Source organism: Dermacentor silvarum, chromosome 4 (assembly GCF_013339745.2).
Source record: "Dermacentor silvarum isolate Dsil-2018 chromosome 4, BIME_Dsil_1.4, whole genome shotgun sequence".
NCBI classification, from domain to species: Eukaryota; Metazoa; Arthropoda; class Arachnida; order Ixodida; family Ixodidae; genus Dermacentor; species Dermacentor silvarum.
In genome coordinates, this window is record NC_051157.2 from 126,869,155 (window position 1) to 126,894,333 (window position 25,179).

General features: G+C 47.6%; 1 protein-coding gene across 1 annotated transcript in view; it reads right to left on the reverse strand.

Moving 5' to 3' along the window:
- Positions 1-4,138: 4,138 nt before the first annotated feature.
- LOC119448274 (uncharacterized) overlaps positions 4,139-25,179 on the reverse strand; it is a 40,132-nt gene continuing 19,091 nt past the window's right edge. The window contains exons 4-5 of the mRNA XM_049666062.1: positions 15,184-15,261; positions 4,139-4,325 (exon numbers count right to left, since the gene is read on the reverse strand). Coding sequence (XP_049522019.1) covers positions 4,177-4,325; positions 15,184-15,261 — 227 coding nt within the window. The 3' untranslated portion in view covers positions 4,139-4,176. The remainder of the gene's footprint in view (positions 4,326-15,183; positions 15,262-25,179) is intronic.

Consider the following 25,179-nt stretch of genomic DNA (forward strand, 5'->3'; position numbering starts at 1 on the left):
TATACGTCGACAAAAGCTAAGGGCGGGCCTACCGCTTCCATTTGAATATTTTTATGGTTTATTCTGAAACCTCCACCTACCTTTATTTTAGTTGCCTGAGAGACGTTCGTTGTGAATAACCAAAATCGGGATAGCTTGCACTAGTGGCGCAAGGCTAAAGACACAGCGGAGCTGATCGGTTCCTACATGGTCCTCGCAATACGAAGTGATGCTAAGTTATACAAAGTAATGCTAAGTGATATAAAGTTATACGAAGTGTATAAGCATTTCCTAGTGGTCCATGGCATCGGCGAACGCCTCGTTAAGCACTTGCAGTCCGAACACACGTATGGGAAGTGGAGCGAAAGCTATGCAGTGCGGGCGGCACGCAGCAGACGACACGCCGACATGACGTCACGGCGCATGCGCACAGCTGGTGGGAGCTCGGCCGAGGCGCCGCCAGAGGTGCCGGCTGCAGTCACAGACACCGCGAGCGTTCGGCGCTAATGCGGGGAAACGGAGAAGCGCGGATGGCGTCGGCAGCACCTTTGCGCGTTGACTCGTTAGTGCTGCTACAATTTGTTTCTCTCTTGCTCTCACTTCCTCTTTCTCTCTCCCGAGCATAGCGCGCGAAGCTCCGCCAAGTGGTTGCTAGACAACGCAATGGAAGGCAGCACACATTACTGCCGGCTTAAACAGCCCCGCTGTTAAAAAATGTGGCTCAACTCAGTTATACCTGGGTGTTCCTAGCGAGAGGTACGGTTCACGTCCTCCAACTGCGTTGTATCGGTGGCTCGGCGCGCCGCTCTTTGAGCTGCATAACTCTGCCGTCTCTCTTCGATACGCCGAGCACGTTCTTCTTCTGTCCCCGCAGCTCGTTGCCTCCTCCTGGTTTAATTCCGTCGTTGATCCGCGGACCAGGCACGAGATGCTGAACTAGACGACGAACCATCCTCATCTGAATGCACTCGACTGGCCGCTTTGTACTTAGAACGCTTCTCGAGGCGTGCGGCTCGTTCTTCCCCCATCTCCTCGGTTCGCTGCCTTCTCTTGGATTCCGTTTCGACGACGAAGCCTGGCTTCTTTCAGTCTCTCCGACTCACTTTTGATATCTGCTGACAAATCCCACCGAGCCGCTCCTTCTATTTATATATACGATGCAACGCCGGCTCCTCCGGCGATGCAACACCGGCAACGCCGATGCAACGCCGGCGCTTGTTAGGCAACGGCTCATCTCGCGGTGCGCCCACCGGCCACAGCGAAACGGCGAGAATAGGCCAATGTAGCTATATTTCTCGCTAGAAATATTCCACCGCCCATTCTCCCCGTACAGATGGTAAACCAGCGAAGATGAAATATGCGGCCCTGGTGTTTATCACTGGGTTAATCCCGACGGTTCATTAGTCTTCGTCAGTTATTGGTTATGTTTTTGGCTCGACCGCATGAGCCGCCGGATCGGCCCGACAATGCCGCTTGCGCTCGGCAGCCGCGGTCCCGATTCTTCGGCGAGGCGTTGGCGTGACGCTGACGAGATGTCTCCCGCTCCTGCTCTCGACGGCTCATATCCACATATCCAATGCGGGTCTGAGCCACAAGTGATTTCGTTCTTTCTTTCTTTCTTTCTTTCTTTCTTTCTTTCTTCCGTCCTTCCTTCCTCTTTCCTACCTTCCTTTCTTACTTGTCCCTGGCTCATAGCCGCATATCCAATGCGGATAGTTGCCACATGTGATTTTATTATTGTTAATCGTGACGTAACTGACGTGCATATGATGTTATTGATGTCATGACCAATGAGTCTTGTGAGTCATATATTCGTACCTTTCCATGCCAGATTTAGTACTTGCAAAGTGAAAGAGACGCTTGTTTTCGATAGGTTTTCGATAGCTTTATATCCGCCGGAGGGTTTCTGTTGTCGGACCAGGAGTGTTTCGCCTAGGCATATACAGCTTCGCTATGATTTGTGCTATGATTTTACATTCTTTAGTAGCATGACCTGCAGGGACGGGCCCTACTGTATGTTTTACTTTATTCTTTGAGATTTGTCATCTCGCTCTTCCTTTCCTCCTTCCTCCCCTCCTTCCTATCTTTCCTTCTATGTTTCTCTCGTCCTTTCCGAAGAGTAGGCAGGCGCTGTGCCCCTTCTGGTGGCAGTTGCCAGCCTTGCTTCTCGCTTTCTCTTTTCTGTGTATATGTTTTCAAATCAAATAATAATAATAATAATACAGCTTCGCTGTAAACATTCATGAGCCATTGCAATCTAGTAAAGTGGATATAAATTGCGTGTCATCAATTTATATTTTATAAAGCGATAAACTTCAAGCCAAGTTTATTCGATCGAGTTCTGGCAATGTCACGTTCCTATGTTTTCTTTTTTTTTTGAAATACAATATTCAGATTTTGTTAGAGATTTTGTACATGAGTAGTGCCCTATTCCTTCGATATATATTGCCGTGCAACTATTTGGCAAATGTAGCACAGGCTTTCATCCATACGCAAGGGTAAATAACGTCTTCCTTTACTGTTAGTTAAACAGCGCAGATGAGTCTGCACATACAAATACTTTCTCTAGAAAAGTTGTCGCATTTCACCTGAAAGGCGAAGCTCATTGTTAGCAATTTGGAGAGAGCGATCGGGTATGATATTAGCTTTACAGTGTATAAACTTTGAATGCACATACCGCAACGCACAAACTGTTGTCGAGCGTCGGTTTGCCCGCGTTCGCCAATGCCTGCGGTTGGTGAACTGTTCGGAGCCTCTGAATAAATAGGCCTGGGCCCAGCTAAAGGCCTCCCTCCTCCCCCTCCCCCTCCCCAGGCTCTTCGCCTCGGAAGAAGGCTTTGCTCTAAATATATGATGAGGCGTAAAGAACCTAGCGAGCACGGCGGACGCGCGTTGTCGCGTGCGTCACTCCCCTGAAGAGCCGTCCTCGCCCTTTCCGCAATACAGCGTCGCGGGCGGCGACGATTCATTCATTCAGTCATACGGAAACGGCGACGCGACGGCGACGGCGACGCGACGGCAGAAACCTTGAGGTCATATAATTGCTCGCAAGAGTCTGTGCTGTATGTATCTGTCACATAATCGGACTAACTCGTGCAGGTAACGCCGACGGGCTGGGTAGTCTGGTTTGACTACGATCCGGCCGGGGGCCACCGCATAACACTTCGCTCGGCGGCCGCCTGAAGATGGCCGTGCCGTTCTGTCATGCTCAGCAAGGCCTTCGAGTAGGCAGCATATGAACGCTGGTATGATGAGCGCCATCAGAGCCAGCTATGGAAGAAGACGACGCATGCGCGAGCAGTGGCACGAGCGCGAGAGGACAGTATGGGAACGCTGGCATGATGAGCGGCATCAGAGCCAGCTGTGGAAGAAGACGACGAGTAACGCGCGAGCAGTGGCATGAGCGCGTTCGCGCGGTTACGCCGAGGGACGTCAATGCTCAACCCAGGAACGGGAGCCTAAGAGCTGCGCTCTAAAATGTCCCCATCCTGAATGGAGCGATGGGCGTGATCGAAGCACCCTAGTTTTATTCTGCGTGCGCTCGTTCGTGTAGTTTACCAGCTGCTCTGTGCACGTGCACATTTTCTCGCGATATGCTTGTGCAACTTATGGCGTTTATCACAACTGCAACGCATTCAGTTACCGTCTTCGTTGCAATGTGCTAGTGCTTAAGTTGATCGCGCGCTGCTGTTCGAGCGCTCAGCTTGTTAGCGCGGCGGCGGATGAGACTAATTCTTACCGTGACATGGTCACGTGTAAGGTCGACTTTCCCTGGCTTTAATTTTCTGCTATGATGTTCCCTTCTAGTTATTTCTATTATTCTGGGTTAAATACTTCTGTATGGGCTGGATTGGTGTAAGCAGTGTGCTTGGAGGGACTGCGAGCAGTTGTTCTAGAGTATTCAGCACAGTTACTTAATTGCGAATTCGTGATGTTGTGCTCTACTCCAGTAGCACCGACTTAAATGTCAACTATAGAGAAATTGTATAGCATTTAACACACCTGTAATCGCCCACCCCTCATTTAAAACCCCTTCACTGGAGCCTTTGAGTTAATGTAAAAATATGTAAAGAGACGTGTTTTTGATTTTACGGCATTCTCCGTTTTACTGATGCATTCTACAAAATATACGTTGAAGATTACAATTATTATTTTTTTTTTTTGCTCAGGAGTCTCATCTTCGGGAACGTTTTCACATCATTTGCTTTGGGCGTCTGACTTGCAGCTTTCTGAATAAACATTGTATGATGTTCTTGCGGCAAGTAAAGTCATGTATTGGTTATTGCACTGTGCTGCTCCCTCTCCAACTTTATTGTCCCATTGGTGCATTTCGTAGTGATCCTGGCCTGGAAGAAACAAAGAGAAAACAGGATACATTATATACAAGAGCAAGCATTCTACATTTGAAAAAAGCTGTCCAGCTATTTATGCCTATGCTAAGGTAACTATGCTAAGGTAACTAAATGAATGTGTTGCCATCGCACACACTTCGGTCGAGAACATGAGTTTTATTTTTGTCTCTTGGTGGGAACTCTCTAGATATCGTCGTCGAAGAAGCCCAAAGGGCGGCTTGAAACGTGCTAGACAACTTTGAGTGGAGAGAACGTCGGTTCAGTTTGTTCCATGCAGTGACCACAAAAGCGCTGCGTACAACCACGTTGCCATCTACATAAGGAGGTAGCACTCCGCAAAAAATAAATATAAACAAACCGAGCCTTAGATACGCTGCAACAAGTTTTCCGTACCCGTGCCAAAGCATTTGCCACAATCGGAAAATATTTTTGTTTCGGCATTATCTTCACTTCAAGACGCCAAAGAACGCACTTCCTACAATGTGACATTGAAAAAAAATAAGGCGTGTGGCCTGCAATAGTATAAATTATTGCCGATGGTCAGGAACCACCTATCTCGCATCGCCATATTGGTCTAACTTTATTGCTATTTTCTAGACGATGTAACGCAACAGCCTCTGCACTAATAACATTTCATTTTAGACACAAGAATGAGGTTCAGATTGTCAGAATCAGCAGAAGCGGCAGACATGACATCATTGCGCATGCTGCTCAGTGAGACAGCGGCAAATGTTCAGAAGCACCCAGTGAAATAATTAATTATGCATTATTGAATTTATTTATTTTTGGCGAGCAGCAGATCCTTGGGTACCACCGCAAGGACAACTAAAAATTATAGACGCAATACAATGTGAAAGAACGGCAATGAAACACCATACTAGACAGTTACCATACTACGTTATCAAAAATATCAGTTAAAGTACTTTAGTTGACTGTATTGTAGAGTGGTGTTTACTTATGGGTCATCTTGCGGAGGAGCGTGGTTAGAATTTCTTACGGCGCAGGAACGGGCGTAATTTTTCCTACAACTGTATTCTCGCCGAACGCAGTAGTGAAGCCCAACGTACAGGCTCGACCACATCTAAGGTGAACACCTCATTAGTATTCAATACATCATAGAAGCTGATGTTCAGTACATAATTCTAAAAATTATTAATGTGTTTATCGACACTATGATTACACATCGTATAACGAACATTTCACTGATGAAGTAGAATAAATGCTGTAGTTTTACCGGCTTGAATACTAATGAGGTGTTCACCTTAGATGTGGTCGACCCTGTACATCTTAAACAAAGCAACTTGTCGAGCACCCTGCGTGCACTTCGCAGTTGACCTCGCTGGGCTTCGTCGCATCCATCTAGAAAATCTAACACATTTTGATGGAAAGAATATATAGTTTGTCACGTTATGGCAGCAGAGTTCACAGTTAGAATCGCTGAATCAGTGGGGTAGTTGGTTTTTAGGCTCGTAGTCTTATTCTAAGTGAGTGTACATTTCTCCAGTCCGCACAGCATTTCGCGACGCGGTCAGGAACTGGAACGAGGAACTGTTCCAGAAAGTTGCGGTATGGAAATTGCGGGGAAGGTGCGATAACAGTTGAGTGGGAATCATTTATGCTGTGTTAGATGCTAACGCTAGTATTTGCCCAGGTTGCGGTCAAGGGTTGCCATGCATATAACGACTGCCTCCTGAGTAGTCGTTGCTGTACACTGTGTGCCCTTTGATTCATCACTTTCAACAAATCTCCAGTAATGCTGTAGTCGCTCATATAGTTCAAAGCGGTCTTGTCTTCTATGGCATTACTTAGTTATTTTTAAGCAAATGTCGCAGGTGATACGGGTGTCTCCTCGACAGATGTCAGCCAATATGAAAGATAGTATAATATGGGAGCATGAATCTGTCGTAAATTCTCGCTGTTGAATCAACACTGGGTACCCCAGTGGAGCAAAAGCATCGAGGAGGCACTGGAAGCAGTATGGACGCTGACACGAATGATATCTTTCAATCCTCTAAAGATGCACGTGGTTACAGAAGATGTGCGCATTTCATTTAGTTATATTTGTCTTGTTGTAACTGATTGCAACCATAACCTGTTACAGGAGAAGGGGCGTTAGAAATGTGGACAGCTCTGTGACGCAGCGCGAAGGCAGGAAGTGTATTATTCCGTAGCTGTCCCCGATATATATCGTTTTGGTAAATGATCTTCCGATATTGTCCTTTGTCAATGTAACCGCATTTATCCCGGGAAGAGCGGAAGAACGTTGATAGTGAACTTTGTGACTGATGTTGAAGCACCGCCTGCATCTTTGGAGGATTAAAAGATATTTATCGTGTCAGCGTCCGTACTGCTTCCAGTACATGCTAGGTCATTTCAACCTATTTTCAAAGACAGCTTAATTTCGATACGGAGCTGAAAAAATGATATGCATGTTGTGTAAGAACTTAATGCGTTGTAAAACTGAGTTGAGATAACCATAAAAAAAAGCAGCCATAATATTGTTAGACTTGCCCAATGAGAGACTTCGTAACAGTCATTTTTTTGCATTTACACTAGCATTTGAGGCAAATGTGTTAAAATAAATGGGTGAATTTTGCGCAGATGAAATGAAATTTATGGAGGAACTACTGGCGTAGATCAACTGGGATAAACATAGAAAAAAATAAACATTATAGACATTTTTTGGGAAAATGACGCCATGTGCCAATTATAGAGTGATGTCTGCAATGTTCAAGCGATCGCTCTGGACAGAGAAATAACGAAATAAATCTGCAACAATCTACGCGCATAGGTAAACGCCAATGCACGTAAACGCACGCCATCTTGACACGCCCATTACATGCCAAAGGATCTACTTAGGCTCAGAAACGTACTAGCATATGCGACCAGTCATATTATATTGCCTCGTACACGGCATCAAAGTCACGAAAGGTAGAAACAATGCTTATTAGCGGATAAAGGGGCTCATACTGCGGGAACGAAGCCGGTTATAACGATGTCATAATTAGCACCGCCAGAGTGCTCCCAAACGACTAGTCTCACATTGTGATTTTTTAGTGAAGAACAAGATTGTGGCACACTTGCAAGACACGAAAGCTTGCTCATTATTGGGCGAACATGTGCCCCGAAGAACAAGCAACGCTCAAAACACAACGATAGCGCCGAGCAGTATCATCGGTCGTCAAAATCTGATCTACGAGTCACGTGGCGCTGCTAGTTATGCATGAGTCGTTGTCTATTACAGCTTAATAGCTGGTGCTCACGTGCGTTCCAGAATGTACAACACTATTTGTGTCACTCATGCAATACGATTTGACAAGATTGATACCCCTGTCACACGGGCACACTTGGAAGGCCTTCTTGTCGACGGCCTTCGAAACGCCACAACTCTATCGACTCAAAGGAGTTGTCGCTGTTACACGGTACTTTTGAGAGGCTCGTCATGGTTGCTTAGTGGTTATGGTGTTGGGCTTCGAAGCACGAGGTCGCGGGATCAAATCCCGGCGAGCGCGGCCGCATTTCGATGGCGGCGAATTCATGGAGAAAACACCCGTGAACTTAGATTTAGGTGCACCCAGGTGATTTAGAACCCCAGGTGATCCGAATTATTCCGGAGTCCCCCTCCACGGCGTGCCTCATAATCAGATGGTGGTTTTGGCACATAAAACCACATAACTTTTCTTTTCTTGCTTTTGAAAGGCCGTTGAGTGGTTCAGGCGTTTCTCGAAAAAAAAATGTGGTTGATCCCTCTTATATAGGAATCGGTATAGAACACGAAAGTGAAACGTGTCTTCACAGAAGTAGTGTAATGTTTATTGCACATTGATATATAATGTCTATTGGTGTTTTGTGGCTAAAGCGCCCTTAGGCGTTGATGCACCCACGCTGACGCCTGGTGGCACGTCTCCTCCATCACGACTACCAACGTCGATGACCATGAGCAACCGTCGTGCATATGGAAGCTGCACTACGCTGCACACGCTAGCACAACGCGAAAGACGAAGCACGTAACTGACACACTAATACAACGCGCAAGACAAAGCACGTAACTGAATCGTCACCGAGTCAAATCAGCGCGTACAGCGCGTCGTAATTGCAGCCTCCGCGATCAACTTCAGAAACATTTTCAGAGCTAATTGCGGAGGCCACGCTCCGCTGTGCTGAGTACGGTGAACGCCACCTAGGTGGCGTTGGTAGTGCTTCTTGATGCCAGCGTCCCTTCGAATGCTGGCATCGAGGCGTCGTAGGGCTGAGACCACCGAAGCGTTCACTGTCGGTGCGCGTTAAGGCCGGAATACATGAAGCGAATAACCGGCGTCCGAGCGAAGAACTTCGTCGGGCGGCGAACGTCCGACGGCCGGCGTCAAGAAATTTGCCGTCCGCAGCCGATCTGCCTGTCCAAACATTTTCGTCGGGTGAACGCCGCCGCCGGAAGCGTCTAGCGCGCAGCGGTGGACGACAGCCAATCAGGAGGCACTAGTTCCGGTCGCAATGCATGCTGGTGTTTCGCGCGCGCGCGCCTTTTCGCGTCGTCTGCAATCGCGTTGGTGTTGCCGTGTCTGCATGTCTCTGCACCGATTGAGTAGTTCCTAGTATGATCTCTCAGGAATCGCGTTGTATTTGTACATCCCATATCCGCTGATCTGCGAGGAAACAGACAAGCAGTGTAAGCTCTCTACAACAACCTTCAACAGAAATCTTTTGATCTCAGAGGCCACATGCTGTCGTCATGCCTATCTCCCGACTTCCCCGATAGATGGCGCTGGCATCGGATATTTCTTTCGCTAGGCTTAGACGCGTTCGAAACGAGAAGCGATCTCGAAAACTACTCAAGGTTATCCATAATACTCTGTCGTCGAAGCGGCCTGAGACTAAGCGAAAGCCGTTTACGCAGTCATTTGCTTCCAACTAAGTGAATTCTACAAGGACAACGCCAAATTCAGTTCGAAGCGGGCGGCCGGGACCGCCGCCAACACGGCGGCCAACGCGCGGCGGCGTTCGCCGCATGTATTGCAACACAGCAAACATCCTGCGTCGTGTCGCCGCGTCGTTACTTGACGCGTGAAGTTCGTCGAGAAAGTTCGCTCCATGTATCCCGGGCTTTAGTGTCATAATGCAGTACTTCTCTTTTCTGCTCGTAGGCGGCGGCACCGCCCCGAGCAAGAGCGCGGGTACACGGAGGAGTGTTAGATATATAAGGCGCGTCTGTGTAGCTCTCTGCAAATGCGTTTGTGGCGCAATGGGTTAAACGCTCGGCGATCTATCGTCGCGGACCGAGAGGTCGTGGGTTCGATTCCTAAATTTTGCATGTTTGTGGAACTTTTTCTTCTGGTTTCTTTCTTTGTATTATGTTCTATGACGTATTTCCGTGACGGAAATACTTCAGTGAAGTCTTGGTGGACCCCGGAATAAAACACTTTCGTGTTAAAATTGTGTGGGGCTGCGGATCATTATTTTCGTTTTTATGTCACCAAAAGTTAAATAATAATAAATCCAAGTAAAAGCAAAACATCCTTTGTTTTTGTTAAAACGTTTTAAGAAATTGTTTGTACATTGTTATATATATATATATATATATATATATATATATCGTATCATAAGAAGCCTATATATATATATATATATATATATGTTTAGTTTTTACGTTGTTGAGTAGGGAAACTGTTGCAAGGTTTGAGCCGCTCGATACGGCTGCCATTGCTCAAAAGCCATCGGCGTTTTCATAGAGTTGTAGGGTGCTCCGTAGACTCGATGGACTATTGACTCGGGGGCCTTCGAAACTGCCCACGTAGAAGCTCCAACTGACTTTTGAGTTAACGGACTATTGGTTGGAAGGTCTTCCAAATGACCACGTGAAACGCGTGTTACTCTCTGTATAAGAGACAACCACAAGTTTCCGCCAGTGACGCCAGCACCAATTGCTCCCCTAGCGGACAGATTCGAACGTCGAGGGTCGTCTCTCGTCCTGCCGAAATGAACCTCCGCCTGTTTGCGTTGGAGAGCGTGGCACCGGTGGTTGCGTTTACATGATGGCAAGCATGGCATTATAAAACCGCAATCTTGATCCATTATTTTAGTGTCGTTCAGTGTCAGCGTGGAGCTGTATGCAGGGTCAAGTGGTGCATTTTTCTGTTCGCATGTCTTCTTTCGATCTCTGTTGTATGGTAAACTAAGTGACCCTTACGTACAGAGTAATAAAATTTAGTAAGCTTCGTGCATGCAGGTGTGTTCACTCAGTGCTGATCGACCCCTTCCAGGTAGAAGCGCGCTGCAGGACCAGCTAATGGGAAACATTGCCGTGGGTAAGGGCACAATGCAGACTTTTCTAAACACTATAATTGTGATTCAATATTTTTGCCGCAATGAAAAGGGCTAATATCATGGGTGTATATTCGGGAATTCTACGCACCAAATTCGAGCCTTTGAGGCAGCCGCGGGACAGTACGACAGCTGTAGTAGATTGCACATTTGGCAATTACACACTGTTTATTAATAAGCTCATAATATACTCTTTGTCATAACCTTTAGAAAAATTTGACCTAATAATTGCACGTCCCCGTCGCTAAAACAATGACAATTTACTATTATTTCAGATATGCAGCTCACCTAATGAGGGATGCCTAATGTTTTTCGAACTATGCAGGATCGGGAGTACGAGCTAACGTTTCATTTTTTTTAAACGCGTAACGACGTTATAATCACGCGACAAGAATTTCTATGATGCCGTTCCCTTCTTAGAGTGATTTGGCGAGGTGACATATCGTGGATAATGTGTACTAAGCCATTGAAATTGGCTGCACAACATATCGTACCCATTTTTCTGAGGTAGAAAAGCAGAAAGAAAAAACGGGCAAGTTTGCACTCAGTCGTGCAAAGCTTAGGCACAGCGAAACTGTCGATCCTCAAGTCATACTGGCTGTTACTGCTAGGTATTAACTTGGTTTCTGCTAGGTCTTAACTTAGTTTATATTGACTGAGCGCCATGTGCGGCCGTCGAGGAAATGTTTTCCAACAAGGGGCACTTTTTGCAAGGTGTAGTAGCGCTGCATGACTGAGGTTGCCTTGCCTATAGAATCGGGGACAACATTCGATATAGTTCCAATAGGTTGCAATATAGTACCAACAATGCGCCGCACGTTGATTCTGTGCGCCGGTGAAGATTGATACTACCAAAAAAAATCGCTGCATATCTGCTTGCTTCGCTACAAATGACGTCGAAAGACGATAGTCTTCTGCCGCCCCTGATACGTAACACACTCTCTTCTCCTCCTTCCCACCCCTCACGCTCTTCCCCTCACCTCTCACTCCTCCCATGATGGATCCAATGGATGTTTTGCTTCAAATTTCCCGCGTTCGCCCTGCTCTCGCGCCAACTGTTGGGACATTTTATTACTGTTGGCTTAAAGCCGGCTGCAGAGCCGCTGCTACAGTCTGCTTGTTTTTAACGCGTAGCGTCTCTTCGACACAATTTCTAACGTGTTGATGTTTGATTTACTGATGTAAAAATGAGTACAATGTGCATTCATAATTAAACGAGCGCTGCGGATCACGGTTATGCGCATATATTTAGCCTCAAATAGGCCCGCGGTTTCCTTTGCGCTGTATAATGTTGACGTGTATGACCCAGTGCCACCAGTGCTAGTAGCTGGGTTGGTTTTGGCCATGCGGTTGAATCGGGTTTGGCTGGGCGGTTGAATCGAGTGACAGACAGACAGACAGAGAGAGAGAGAGACATTTTTTCGTGTTTAGATAGCCCAAGAAAGACTATCGTCTTTAAAACGAAGTGCCATTACAGATGTGCGTGCTCGCGGGCTTCGAAACCTGCACAGGGGCATTGTCATCTGACGTCATTGATTAATATCAGCACAGCACCGGCGTGCAGCTAGCTGTTCTAACGAGGCCGCAGTGCATTCCGCAGTTGTATGACGTTATCGAATGATCGTCGCACTAAGAAGTAGCAAATAACTCGGTGTGGCGCAAATGCGATAAGTATGGAAATTATGCAGAGTCTGTGATCTTTGAGTCTATCGTACCGAGCAATGAAATGTTAACAGTGCTTGTTGGTGTTGCAAAGAAAAACAATAACAAAGCTTTGATTAACGGTATGATGGAATTCGTTTTCAGTTAATTTCTCGGCATACTACCACGAGAGCAAATTACAACTGTTGATTTCTTATTGACTTCGTTTTGTAAAACGCGCGAGAAGGTGTGGTCATTATGTGGATAGTCAACCACGTATTCTGAATACTGGGAAACACAAAGACTGCTTTCATGTTCCAGTCCTTCATTTTCTACGCCTCAACATGCTTTGGACTTCTGCTTTTTACAGCTCTTGAAAATGAGTGCGATGTGTGTGTGCACTCATAGCTATTTCATAGACGATTTTGTGAAACGCGCATGATATTCTCTCATACCAACGACATTAACATATTTTGATAGCTCTTTTACGATTCCTTATAGCTTCTTTAGGAAGGTTTTCAGTACAGCCTATCAAAGAGGTGCCGCTAGCCTGAATAAGATACCAAAGAAGCACGTGCCACTAGCTATAATAAAATAAAGTTGACTGAATATAGCTGAAGCCAGATTCTGCAGATACCTTACTGAAGATGTCTCAATATCTGTCGTTTTTTTCTGCTTTAATTTGTGCAGCCAGATTTGTCTTGGCTATTAGGGCTAACGAAGTCGCCATTTCTGATTACCTTTATCTTAACGAAATAAAATCACGTATATTATTTAGAATAATAAAAATTCTTCTTCTTCTGGCCCGCTCAGCAGAAGCACAGTTTGCTGTCCATGGTCAATTTGTTTTAAACCGCGTCTGCATGGTTTTATACTTTCTTGTTATAGCTTGTGCGATTTTTTAAGCAGTAGTTTTAAGCTCGTTTAGGCTTCATGGTTTCGTAGTCCTTCCTTCACTAACGCATGTCCTGTTGTCGAAACGTTGGCTTGGGCGACATTCCCTGTGCATCACTTTTAACCAAAACCATTTATGGCGACTGGTTTTCTGGGATTTTGCACATCCTTGCCTGCAGAAAACCCTTATGTATGACTTGATTTTCTTCTTCTGCCAAATGGCATATGTACAGGGCAATGTTTTCGGGTATTAATCAACAATAACAGTCTGTACAAAAATGGGGACTTAAGATATTGTCGACTGACTTCGAGATTTCCAAGGTTTTTTTTTTAAATCGAAGAAGTTGTGTCACTTCTGCACGGTAAACCTTTCCGTTTACCGTACAGAAGAACTGCAAAATTTGGTGTAGAGAGACAGAAACAGAGTAAAGGCAGGGTGGTTAACCAGGTGAGTTTGCAGTTTGCTACCCTGAATGCGTGCATGAGGAGGGCGGAGTATAGGGGTATGAAAGAGAGCGAAAAGAGAGAGATGGAAATAAGAACAGGAAGGACATTTTCATAAGAAGCGTTAACATGGTACAGTACATCGCAAGAAGAGCAGTGCGCTTGCACGACCCTATGATGCGATGATAAATCTCGCGCTGTATAACGATTGCTTCCGACGGAGGATGGTCGTTGAACTAATGAAGCACCACGGAGAGGGATGGTCTCTGTAAGCTGTGCTGGGGGCACTAGCGCATGACACAACACGTTGTTTCCATTTAAATGGCCGTGCGGGAGAACGTTATGAGGTGAGAGGCATCGATGTAGTGAGCTCGGAGGGAATGTTATATGCGGCCCGAGCAAAAAGCTTGAGAGTTCTTGCCTTTTTTAATTTCTTCTGCTTTTCTTTGCATACCGGGGCGTATCTTATCAGTGTCTTCTGAAATTGCCGTTTAAAGTAGCTGACGCATGAATAATTATGCAGAAACTCGAGACTCGGCTCAGTAGCTTGCAACGAACGATATAACATAATATGTTCGGCGTGATGTTAAGGTACACGACGATAATAGACAGCAAACGGGGTAGCCGTGTACTGATTAAAATGAAAACGGGAACGAAAAATCAAGCAATCAACGTATGGCGACGAGCAAATAAAACGGGGCCTATATAACAGTTGCTGAATAGGCGGAAACGGAATGGAAGCACCATCGACGAACGGCGAAACAACCATGCAGTGCGAAGAATTTCGCAAGTTTACAGGCGTATAAAGAAAAGAGCTGTTTCAATGCTTGGTGTATTCCCACATCGCAAGGAGAGGCCTTGCTCGTGCAGTGAACTTCAATTCTAGTGACGTATGATAACTAATTAGTTGTGAGTCCTGAAAATTAAGTAAATCTTCTAGAAGTACACCTTTACAGGCCTTCTAGAAGCAGGTGACATGGATACGTACCAGAACCGATACGTGTCAGTCAGGATGCGAAAAATGAATGCTTTTTTATAGGCTCCCTTTTTCTCTTGATAAAATAATTTTTGAGAGGACAAGACTCTCAGTTGCTGAGCATCAAACGAATAAATATGCATCGTAACACTTCTTAACAGCTTGACCTTGTGTGACTTCAGCAGCGCTCGAAAGTGGCAAACCACCGTACCCTGAGTCCAAAAATTATCGTCTACCAAACACGTGTTTAATGCAGAATTTTGCTTCCTTCGCAATGTAATGTGCAAATTTAAAAGCTTCGCTCGCAAAAAAATTGCAAGTGGTGTCATTGCAGACTAATTACTAAGAACATATTTAGGCACTACCACTCAAATATTTCTACGGAGGTTGTGGTTGCCATAAATACCAGTGAACCATCCGGCAAAGAGGGTTGTGCCAAGCAAATGACAGATTAGAAGTTTTAAGTGAAATGTGGAAGTTCGCACAATATGCGAAGCTTCGCTGATGAGGAATATTTGTGCAACAAGAAGAAAACGCACACAGGAAGGGAAGACAAAGATTTAACTATAAGGAGCTTACCTGATAGGTGCACTTTGAGGATACCACACTCTTCATTTTTATTCAAGTACTCTAGATAGTATTTTAAGCCATGTCCATCTAGGAAAGAAAATAGGATAGAAGTTACGCAAGAAAAAAATCGGCAGAGTAAGGGAAATTAAGCTCTGGCATCCGTAAATATAAACTTATGCAGGCGCATTTGTGATCTGTTGGAGCATCTTTGCTCCCTCATTTATTTTAAAGGGGTCCTGAACCACCCCTCGAGCGTTTGAGAATAAGGTGACTTCGCGCTCCGCTTGCGAGCTGCAAGCGCAGCGCGAAGTCACCTTTTTCTCAAACGCTGTCTTTTGCAGTAAGCGAAAATCTGCTCACGAATTTCGATAATAATTATGTAATTCCGGAAGAAGCTGAGTATCGTCTGCTCACGCTCGGTTGCGGCCGTCCGCGTAGGAAATAAATTTTGTCCATCCTGCTCATTGCTGTCGTTGCCGTCGGGTATCGCTAATTTCGACTAGTTTTGAACGCCTCTCTAGCGTGGGACAAGGCGAAATTTATGGTCAGACTACACGGACGCTTTCCAGCACGCGTTCACTCTTCGCCTTTTCAAGGTCAGATGCCTCGGCAGGCATCGCTTCGTTTTGGGGTATCGATAGCGCTTCAAAAATGCGCAAGTTGGATGTAGCTACCAACCGTCGGTAAAGCTGGTGCAGCACAAAGCCAGTCCGCATCACGTAGCATGGCCACACGGCGGAACGCCACGGTGACGTTCAGAAGGCGGAGGGTTGTGGGCACGCCCTGCTCCGCCGTAGCCTTCGCAGTGAAAGGCATTGATGAAGGAGCGGGAGCACCGCGACGGGGGTGTTTGATTGCCAATAACTCCGCTTCTGCTGAACGCATTGACGTACATCTTGCGGCAAATTATTTTGGAATACGTCCAATTTAACTACACATACATTTCTGGACATCAATAAAATTGGTTCAGGGCCTTTTTAATGGTGCATGACTTGTGGAATTGTTACCTATCCAATGACGCTCCAGTGTGTTGGTGTTACATGGTAGTGTATTGTTTCTAGGTGCGACATGTTTACTTAAAGAGACTGACAACTGGTCAGAATGTGTTGTCAGAAGTTGATGGAAATGAAATGATCATAATTTATAGTGATATAATCAAGCACGCTGTTCTTGACTTAGGTAGAATTTATAATTTTAAATTGGCAATGAAAGTCTCAAAAGACAGTAAGTGGCGCGAACTGGCGGTAAAGCCTCGGTACTTCGCATCTATAGTATATGAGATTACTATGAAGAAGTCGGCTGTTATTAGGTGCCGAATACTTATTCCTTAAATTTGCAGTTAGTAAGTTATTAAGCTTTCGCACTTTAGTGTATGCCTATTACGAAATAAAGGGAGTGCCGTACGAACGGCACTCGCGTTCCTTAATGCGTGACGGCACACATGATTGTGTTTTTGGGCGTGCGAAATTTGGTGCATGGCAAAGAACCCCAGCTGGTCCATATTATTCCGGAGTCCCCCACTACGGCCTGCCTCATAATCAGGTTGTGGTTTTGGCACGTAAAACTTACTTTTTTTTTTTACTTCTGAGCACGTGAGCGAACCAACACCCTTTGTTCGAGCTCGCTCAGTTTTTCGAGAGACGACATGCATCGGAAATCAAAAAGCGCGTGCTTGGCTACTGCAACGCGTGTGAACAGCGTATCACGTATAAAAACGTCGTTTCATTTTAGAGAACAATTGGCTTGGCTAAAAAACACTCTTGACTTCCTAGTGACAGAAGCTCTTGGACATTAAACCACAAGAGTACGTAGCTATTATTGTGGGAATAATTTAACACTTGGGAAAATATGAATCGCAGGAACATTGGCTAGATAAACAAAAAAAGAAAAGCTTGAAGGACGCTTCAGCTTCCCCTCTAACAGTGGAAGGCGATAGCATTCAAAGATCCCTGACTGCTTCTCATGCTTCCCGGCAACAGCAGCTTACGTAACCGTAATGTTTACTTGGAAACGCTGGCGGCGAACGCTATGCACGAAGGCGAGCTTCCTGTTTTTTTTTTTTTTTTTCAAGCGGAACTTGTATACGCTAGCCTGCGGCGGCGACGTACCGCTACACAAAACAGCTGCTCTCAGAACTGCGCAGGTGGTCGGCACTTGCTCGTGCTCGGTACGCGCTCGTGCCACAGCTCCCGCGTTCGTCGTCGTCGTGCGCTTCCATAGCTCATTTCAGCGTACAATTTCACTTCTTTTCTGTCCTCGTAATGGAGAGTCCGCGCTTACGGGGGTATGAGCCATTGCTTAAGGGGGCATGAGCCATTTATTGCATTAGGTAGCGGACATATTTATTTTGAAGAAATATCCTGGAAATCTATTAAGAATGAATGCGCTCGGCAAAGGCTCATCGTCGACGTGCTGATTCTAGCGTGAGGGCTTCCGAAGCCCAGTCGAAACGTCAGCGAAGAGCCGCGGACCCCGAGTTCAGGGACCACGATGTTGATGCCAAACGTCAGCGAAGAGCCGCCGACACCGAGTTGCAGGATCGCGATGTTGAGGCCAAACGTCAGCGTGATCTATCCCTGCAGGAACCCGACAACGGTGGTGCACGCCTCGGCGACGCTAGCGCCGACTTCCCCGGGGCGACGGCCAGGTTTCAACGCGAGTTTCTCAACCGAAACTTCTGAGCCAGCTCCAGTGCGTGTGACCAGTTGTGGTTCTAACGAAACGTGGTACTCGTCAGTGCAATTCGCTCGGGGAAACACCCAATAAACACACGACAAGCTTCGCTTACCCCCATTTCCTCGACGGGGGAAAGGCCACTAATTTTAACAGCGGAACGGTTTAACCAGACCGTCAGTGCCTGGAGCGTGTACAAAAAACCTCGCTGAATGATGACGTCACCGCGCGTTGCCTAGCAACCACCTCGCGGAGCGGCGTGTGCTTGGCCTCCTCTCCGTGCCGTTCACATGTTGACTTGACATGGGACCTTAACGACAGGGAAGGAGAGCATGCGCGCGGCGAGCGCTATGCTCGGGAGAGACAGAGAAAAAGAAAATGAGAGCGAGTGAGAGAGAGATAGAGAAAGAAATTGTAGCCGCATCAGCGATGCAACGCGCAGAGCTACTGCTGCCGACGCCATTCGCGTTTCTCCGTTTCCCCGCGTTCGCGCCGAACGTGCGCGGTGCCCGTGACTGCAGCTGGCGCCTCTGCCGGCGGCTCGGCAGGTTTGGATCAGCCACACCCCGGCAAGTGTGGAGGTGCAGCTTGGCCATGACGTCACCGAGGAGATAAAGCTCGGAGCCGCCGTGGTGGCGGCATAACTGTCGTTGACTCTGTGGCGAGTACATGTAGCCTGGACATGGGACGCCCAACGAAGATCCGAACACCCGAACAAGCCGCTCATCATGAAGCGCTTCGCGTGGCCAAACGAAAATCTGCGCTTCGGCGGCGAGCCGATTCGGAATACCGTGCCTAGCACCACTTAGCATTTCCTAGCAAAACTTAGCCAAGCCTAGTAAAACCTTGAAGAAACTACGTTGGTCACCAGCTCTGCTGTTTACTCCAGCCTTGCACCACTTGTGCAAGCTGCCCACGTTTTTTACAGCGAAAGCTGTATATGGCTAGGCGAAACGAAAAACCGTTCGCCACATGTTTCGATAAACGTCTCCATTGGCTGCGCCGTCAGTTACGTCGTTCTCTACGTCGCACCCAAGCGCGCGCCATTGGCAGCGCGGTTAGGGACGTCGTTCTCTGCGTCGTGCCTGCTCTGCCCGCAACGTCGGCTCCTCGGCTCGCCGTTGTCGCATGCGTTCGATATCTCGAGTTAGCTCGGCGTCGTCGTTAGCAGCATCCGCCCGCCAGTGGCGCTTGCGTTCCACTTCGCGATTTCAACGTAGACGTTTCGTCACAGCCGAAGCCAAAGTGCCACTCGAGAAACTCCCGTCGAAAGCGGGCGTTGACCCGGGCGAACGTGTTCCCGCCATTGCCACGTTGACGCTGCTCTTCCCGCAACGCCGCCTCCTCGGCTCGCCGTTGTCGCATGCGTTCGGTATCTCGAGTTAGCTCGGCGTCGTGGTTAGCAGCAGCCGCCCGCCATTGGCGCTTGCGTTCCACTAGAAACACAAACCTGTAACGAATAATTGAGAAACGCTTCAATACAGCGTCGGGATCAACCCACTGCTAAACACCGGGGCCGCACGTTTCAGCTTCACTGGTTAACCATCTGTACGGAGTGCTTGGGCGGTGTTTCTTTTATTAGGTATTTCAACCGCCACGGTTGCTTAGTGGCTATAGTGCTGGGCTGCTGAGCATGAAGTCGCGGTATGAACTCTCCGCCACGACCGCCGCACTTCGACGGAGGCGAAATGCGAAAACAGCCGTGAACTTAAATTTAGGTGCAAGTTAAACCACCCCAAGCAGTGCGGGCTCTTCCGGAGTTCTCCATTATGGCGTGCCTCATAGTCAGACCGATTTTTGGCACGTAAAACCCCATAATATACCCCTAACGGCAACGTATTCTAGTATGTTGCAGCAAGTTATAGATAGAGAAATGGGTCTGTACACTCTAAAAACAGTTGCACCCTTTGGGGCGTATTTTTGCCACAGAACAATAATCGTCATCTGACTTGCGTGGCTTTCCTTTCTTTAACGCTGTGCGCCCGGCACTTCTCGGTCGCGAACGACAAGAGCGTTATCAGCGTCACACAGCGTTCTCGACAGGAAAGTAGCAAGTGCAGAGTTTTCAAGATAGGAAACGCAAGCAACATAGATGACGATTATTGTTGTGTGGCAAAAATGCACCCCAAAGGGTGCAACTGTTTTTAGAGTGTAGTTTTCCGCGTGCAGACGATTGTCTTTCTCGTGAACAGCAATCACCTGCGCGACGGGCCAATCATCGGGTAATATAGAATAGGACAAATATAAACTAAAGTTGGTGTGCAAAATGCCAAAGCTACTGCACTGATCTGCTCTACGGAGAAGGCTGCAACCTTTGGCAGCAACAGACAGCTTGACAACAAAACATGCTTACGACTGGCATCTATAACGAACACAAAGGTGAGATAAATTACTTTACATGCTCACATGTTTTATTACATAAATATTTGTACACGTATGTTAGCACTGGAGGCAGATATCTCCAAATATTTGTGTACTATTACACGTGTGCATGTAAAGTAATTTATCTCACTTTTATGTTCGTTATAGATGCGTAGAATGGATAACAGGTGGACCATTAGAGTTACAGAATAGATACCAAGAAACGGGAAGCGCGGTCGAGGACGGCAGAAACCTAGGTGGGGTGATGAAGTTGGGAAATTTGCAGGCGCAACTTGGAATCAGCTAGTTCAAGACAGGGTTAATTGGAGATCGTAGGGCGAGGCCTCCGTCCTGCAGTGAACATAAATATAGGCTGATGATGATGATTATGATGATGATTTGTACACAGGCACTTCTGTTGTGAGAGAGAGAATAAAACATTTATTATTGAAAATTATTAGCCGTTTTGTGGTCGGACCTCCTAGTCCGGAAGACCATTGGCTTTTGCCGCCGTCCGGGCTCGGTTGACCAGGGCTTGTTGCTGTTCTGGGTCCGAGCTGGACAGGGTCGCCTCACACTCGACTGTCGTCGGATTATGTTTGGCCGATATTTGCGGATTCTGTTGGCACGCCCAGACCATGTGGTATAACGTGGCCGTCTGGGTACAGAATTTGCATTGCGGATTGTATGTCATGGAATCTATCTTTGATAATACATAACGATTTGGAAAGGACAATGTCTGTAAGCGTCTCCATGCTACCTGCGTTGCCTTATCTAATTTGGGATCAGGCGGGGGGTGCGTCTACTCAGCCGGAGGTGTTGTAGGATCTCAGAATATGAAAGAAGGGGCTGAGGATCGTCCTGGTCAGCGAGAAGTTGTGCTGTGGAGGAATCGGCGGAGCCCCGGTGTAGAAGTTCTCGGGCGGAGGCATCAGCAATCTCATTGCCTCGAACTCCCGCGTGCCCTGGTACCCACAGCAGCTGTTTCCACTGACCGTCTTGACGATTGGCCGCAGCCTGTTGCAGTATTGAGTGTGCGAGGTGGCCGACTTGACCTCTTGCGAAATTGCGATACGCCGCCTGGGAATCCGTGAGAACAAAGGTGGCTCTTGGATTACGCATTGCTAAGGCTATACCGGCCTCTTCCATGGCTGTGATGTCCATTCCGGTGGCCGAGATGCAGTCTACCACCTGTCCCCTGTGTACAACGGTTGCCGTGAAGCGGTTGTGCAGGGGTCCGGCGGCATCTACAAAGAAGGCACCTGCGTGATCCGAATATTTGTCGTAGGCTTTGGCTCTGGCAGTTCTCCTGTTTTCATGGTGGACGGGGTGCATATTACGTGGCAACGGGCGAGTGATAATATCCTGCTGCCATTCTGGTGGTAGTGATCGTTTGCTGGCGACCTGAGTGGGTGGATTGATGCCCAGTGCTTCTAGCGTGGTGCGACCTGCTTTGGTGCGTGCGAGCCGAATGACTTGGTTCATGTAATGAGCTTGGAAGAGATATTTCACAACAGAAGTGGCATCTATAATACAGCGTCAGAACACTTCTGTTGTGAAATATACATAAGGTAATGGCTGACATATCAGGGTACATGCTGTAGTTCCTGGCAACTTTGGTAGAGCCAGCTTGCTCTACCAGCCGCAGGACGGCGCTGTGTCATTAGATAACCACTGTTGCGCGAGACGGGGCCCCACGTGTAGGTGGCCACTGCCGCACACGACGGCGCCCGGTGAGTGATAGCGGGTTTAGCATGGGCTGGCCGCAGTGGCACACGACAGTGTCCACTGTGGCAATTTCCCGTAAATAATTCCAACTGCGGGAGACTACCTGGGTACTTTGGGGGACGTCGGCCTGGTGCGTTGCCGGTGAGGCTACTACCTAGCCAAATTTTGTGAGCCGCCCGCTGCCGTCTCTAGAGCAAGAGCTGGAGACGAATGCCACACCACTCTCTACCATCTTACCACATTCCTTTTTTGTTCTTTTTTCTTTCTTCTGGTTGTGGTTAGCCCTGTTTTATTTTCACTTTTGCATTCCTCCAGGGACACTTATTCTTCTCTTTCATATGTCTGCTTTTGATTATCATTTCCCTTAAAGGGGAAATACATTTGAAGTTAAAGTAGACTTATTCAGAATTACTTTGCCGCAAGAAGTACTTGAACGCGTTTAGCACAAGCAGAGTTATCGACAATCTAAGGTCCCCCTTCGCGGTGCTTCCGCTCCTTCATCAATGCCTTTCACTGCGAAGGCTACGGCGGAGCGGGGCGAGGCCACAACACTACCTTCTGAAGGTCAACGTGGCGCGCAGTTCGAATTTAGTTTTGGATTATCACGTAGATGCCAGTATTGCTGATTTTCGCGGTTGTCCTTAGCGAGCCGGAGTGCGTTCAGCGAGCGGACTCCTCACGGCACACCGCACCGGCCGCGGTATCTTCGCTGCATAGCAGACCGCAGTTACATGCAACTGTAGTGCGTATGCGTGGAGTTTGCTTTGTGCACGGCAGGGTTTGAGTGCGCGCTCCCGCTCATGTGCTCCAGTCTGGCCGTGCTGCGCAGTGCACACCAGCTTTGTCCTGCACCAGCTTGACTGACAGGTAGTAGTAACATCCAACTTGCACATTTTGAAGCGCTATCAATAGCTCAATGCGAAGCCAAGTCTGCCAAGGCGTCAAACGGGGAGCGGCAAAGAATGATCGCGCGCTGGCAATCGTGCGTGTGGTCTGCTCTCAAGTGTTACGTGGTTCGAGGCCATTCGATTGTTCAAAACTAAACGAAAAAAGAGTCCCGATGGCTACGATACCGAAAAGTAGAGTGGCCAAAGTTTAATTCCTATGTGGGTGGCCGCGGCCGAGCGTGAGCAGATGATAGCCGGCTTCTGCCGGATGTACGCAATTCTTATCAAAATGTGAAACCAGATTTTCGCGTACTTCTGCCTGTTTTATGAAGTGCGTCAATAAATACATACAGTAACAGCAACAATAAGCGCATTGACCTAAACACCGTTCTTGACTGATATCAGCTGTTGGACATTAGCAGCCGCGTATGGAAATCTGCTATATTAGGAAATAACGCGTCTAAAAAAGAGTGAGGAGCAGGCTTCTTTTGAAACGAGAGCGTTTGAGAAAAAGGTGACTTCGCGCTCCGTTTGCGAGTTACATGGACTGCGCATCACTGCGAAATTTTGCTCAGACGTTCGTAATAGCGTATGCTATCCGAGGACTGCGTTCTTTCACTAAGCCCGAGAGATAGCTCAGGACGCTTCTAAGAGTCTCTTTTCATACACGAAAACAATTTCACTAAATATGCATCCACTTATTTCTGCAAGCAACGATTTGTTTTTTCTCTAAAGGAAACGTTCGTGTCATCTGCGCATATAACACATCTTTAGGCCAGGACCACGTACAAGGTTTCTGACGCAATATCTTATTCTCAAGGACATCGATATTAGGCTCCCTTTTGTATTCCGCTAATGTTAGTCGTATGACCATACTTCCATACGCCGTACCTCATGTCATACTTTCTCCAATTGAGTAGAGCTGCAAAATTTGATTAAGTAATTTAGTAACCACGTTGTCTTGCGTGATCACTCCTGGCAACTTACATTTTGTAAATGTTGCGATTCTGATATGGCCAACGCTAGTTAAAAATTTTCTTCACTTTGCAGTACTGAGGGCGCTGCGATCGCCGAGGAGTGCAGACGTGCTCACGTCGGCTCCATGTTCGTGAAATGATTTTGCAGCATTTTCTTGCGTCTTGTGGCCTAATTTCTACACAAATCAATCCGTGAAGCTACCAGGACTCGGTGGACACCTCATTTTTAGGTGGAACGTTCCTTTTTCCTGTAGTATGAACATCTTTGTGGATCGACCACGTCGCCGCCGCGCGTGCACCGGGCTCCCAGGTGCACCGGCTGGGTGCCGGATACATGGCGCGCACTCGCGCGAGCTCCATATAGCCGATCGAGTTCTCGGCCCCATCAACCAGCATGGATTTCGAAGTAACCACCGAGATGGGCTGGCGAACAACTCGCCTTCGCCAACCGGCGAAGCTGAGTGTCGACTCTTCACCCCAAGGTGACTCCACCCAAGCCTCAAGCACTCGCTCTCGCTCCAAGACCAGGCCACCAGTCAAAGAGCAAGTTCTCAAGGCTGGACACATGCCTCCGCTACCTTCCCACGAAATAAAGATTATCATTCCTCCCCAAGGGAGCCCTCAACATCGCCAAAATTGGTAGTCCTACCGTGACTACAGCCGTATTCCAAGCCGCACAGCTGAGCTCAGCAGATATTCAACAAGACACCGTGTGCCCCAAGACCCAACAAAACATTGTCGTTGTCAGTATGCCAAGCCCACAGAACGCTGATCGGTACATCTGCATAAAATCAATTCAAGTCAATGGGGTCACGCACGATGTTAACGCGTATGAGACGGCCGCAGAAGACACCACGAAGGGAGTCATCCGCGGAATCCCCCTCTCCGATACCTCACAGCAAATCAACGCCAATATCGTCAATACCCGCAACCTGCTCGCACTAGCCGCGAAACGCATTGGAACGACAACCACCGTTGTCATTGCCTTCAGCAGCCCCGACGTGCCATATCTGGTCCGTTACGGAGCCACCTTAATCCCATGCTCATTATATCGCAAGCAAATAGAAATTTGCTACCAATGCGGCCGCCTCTGACGCCGCATAGATGTCTGCCCTTTTCCCAATAACAAGATCTGCCGAGGTTGCGGATGCGCAACCCACCTCCAGACCACACGTGTAACCCCAAATGCTCGCTGTGCGGCGGCCCTCATATCACGGCGGACAAATCGCATACGGCTCGCTACAAGACACCGTACATTATTCGTAAACGCATCGGGGAACGCCGAACTGCAATGCAAGTAACCTTTCAAGAAAGTGACTTCCAGCCCACGAACTCCAAGCCCCGCTCCAGATCCTGGTCTCCATCACGCTCGAGGCCAC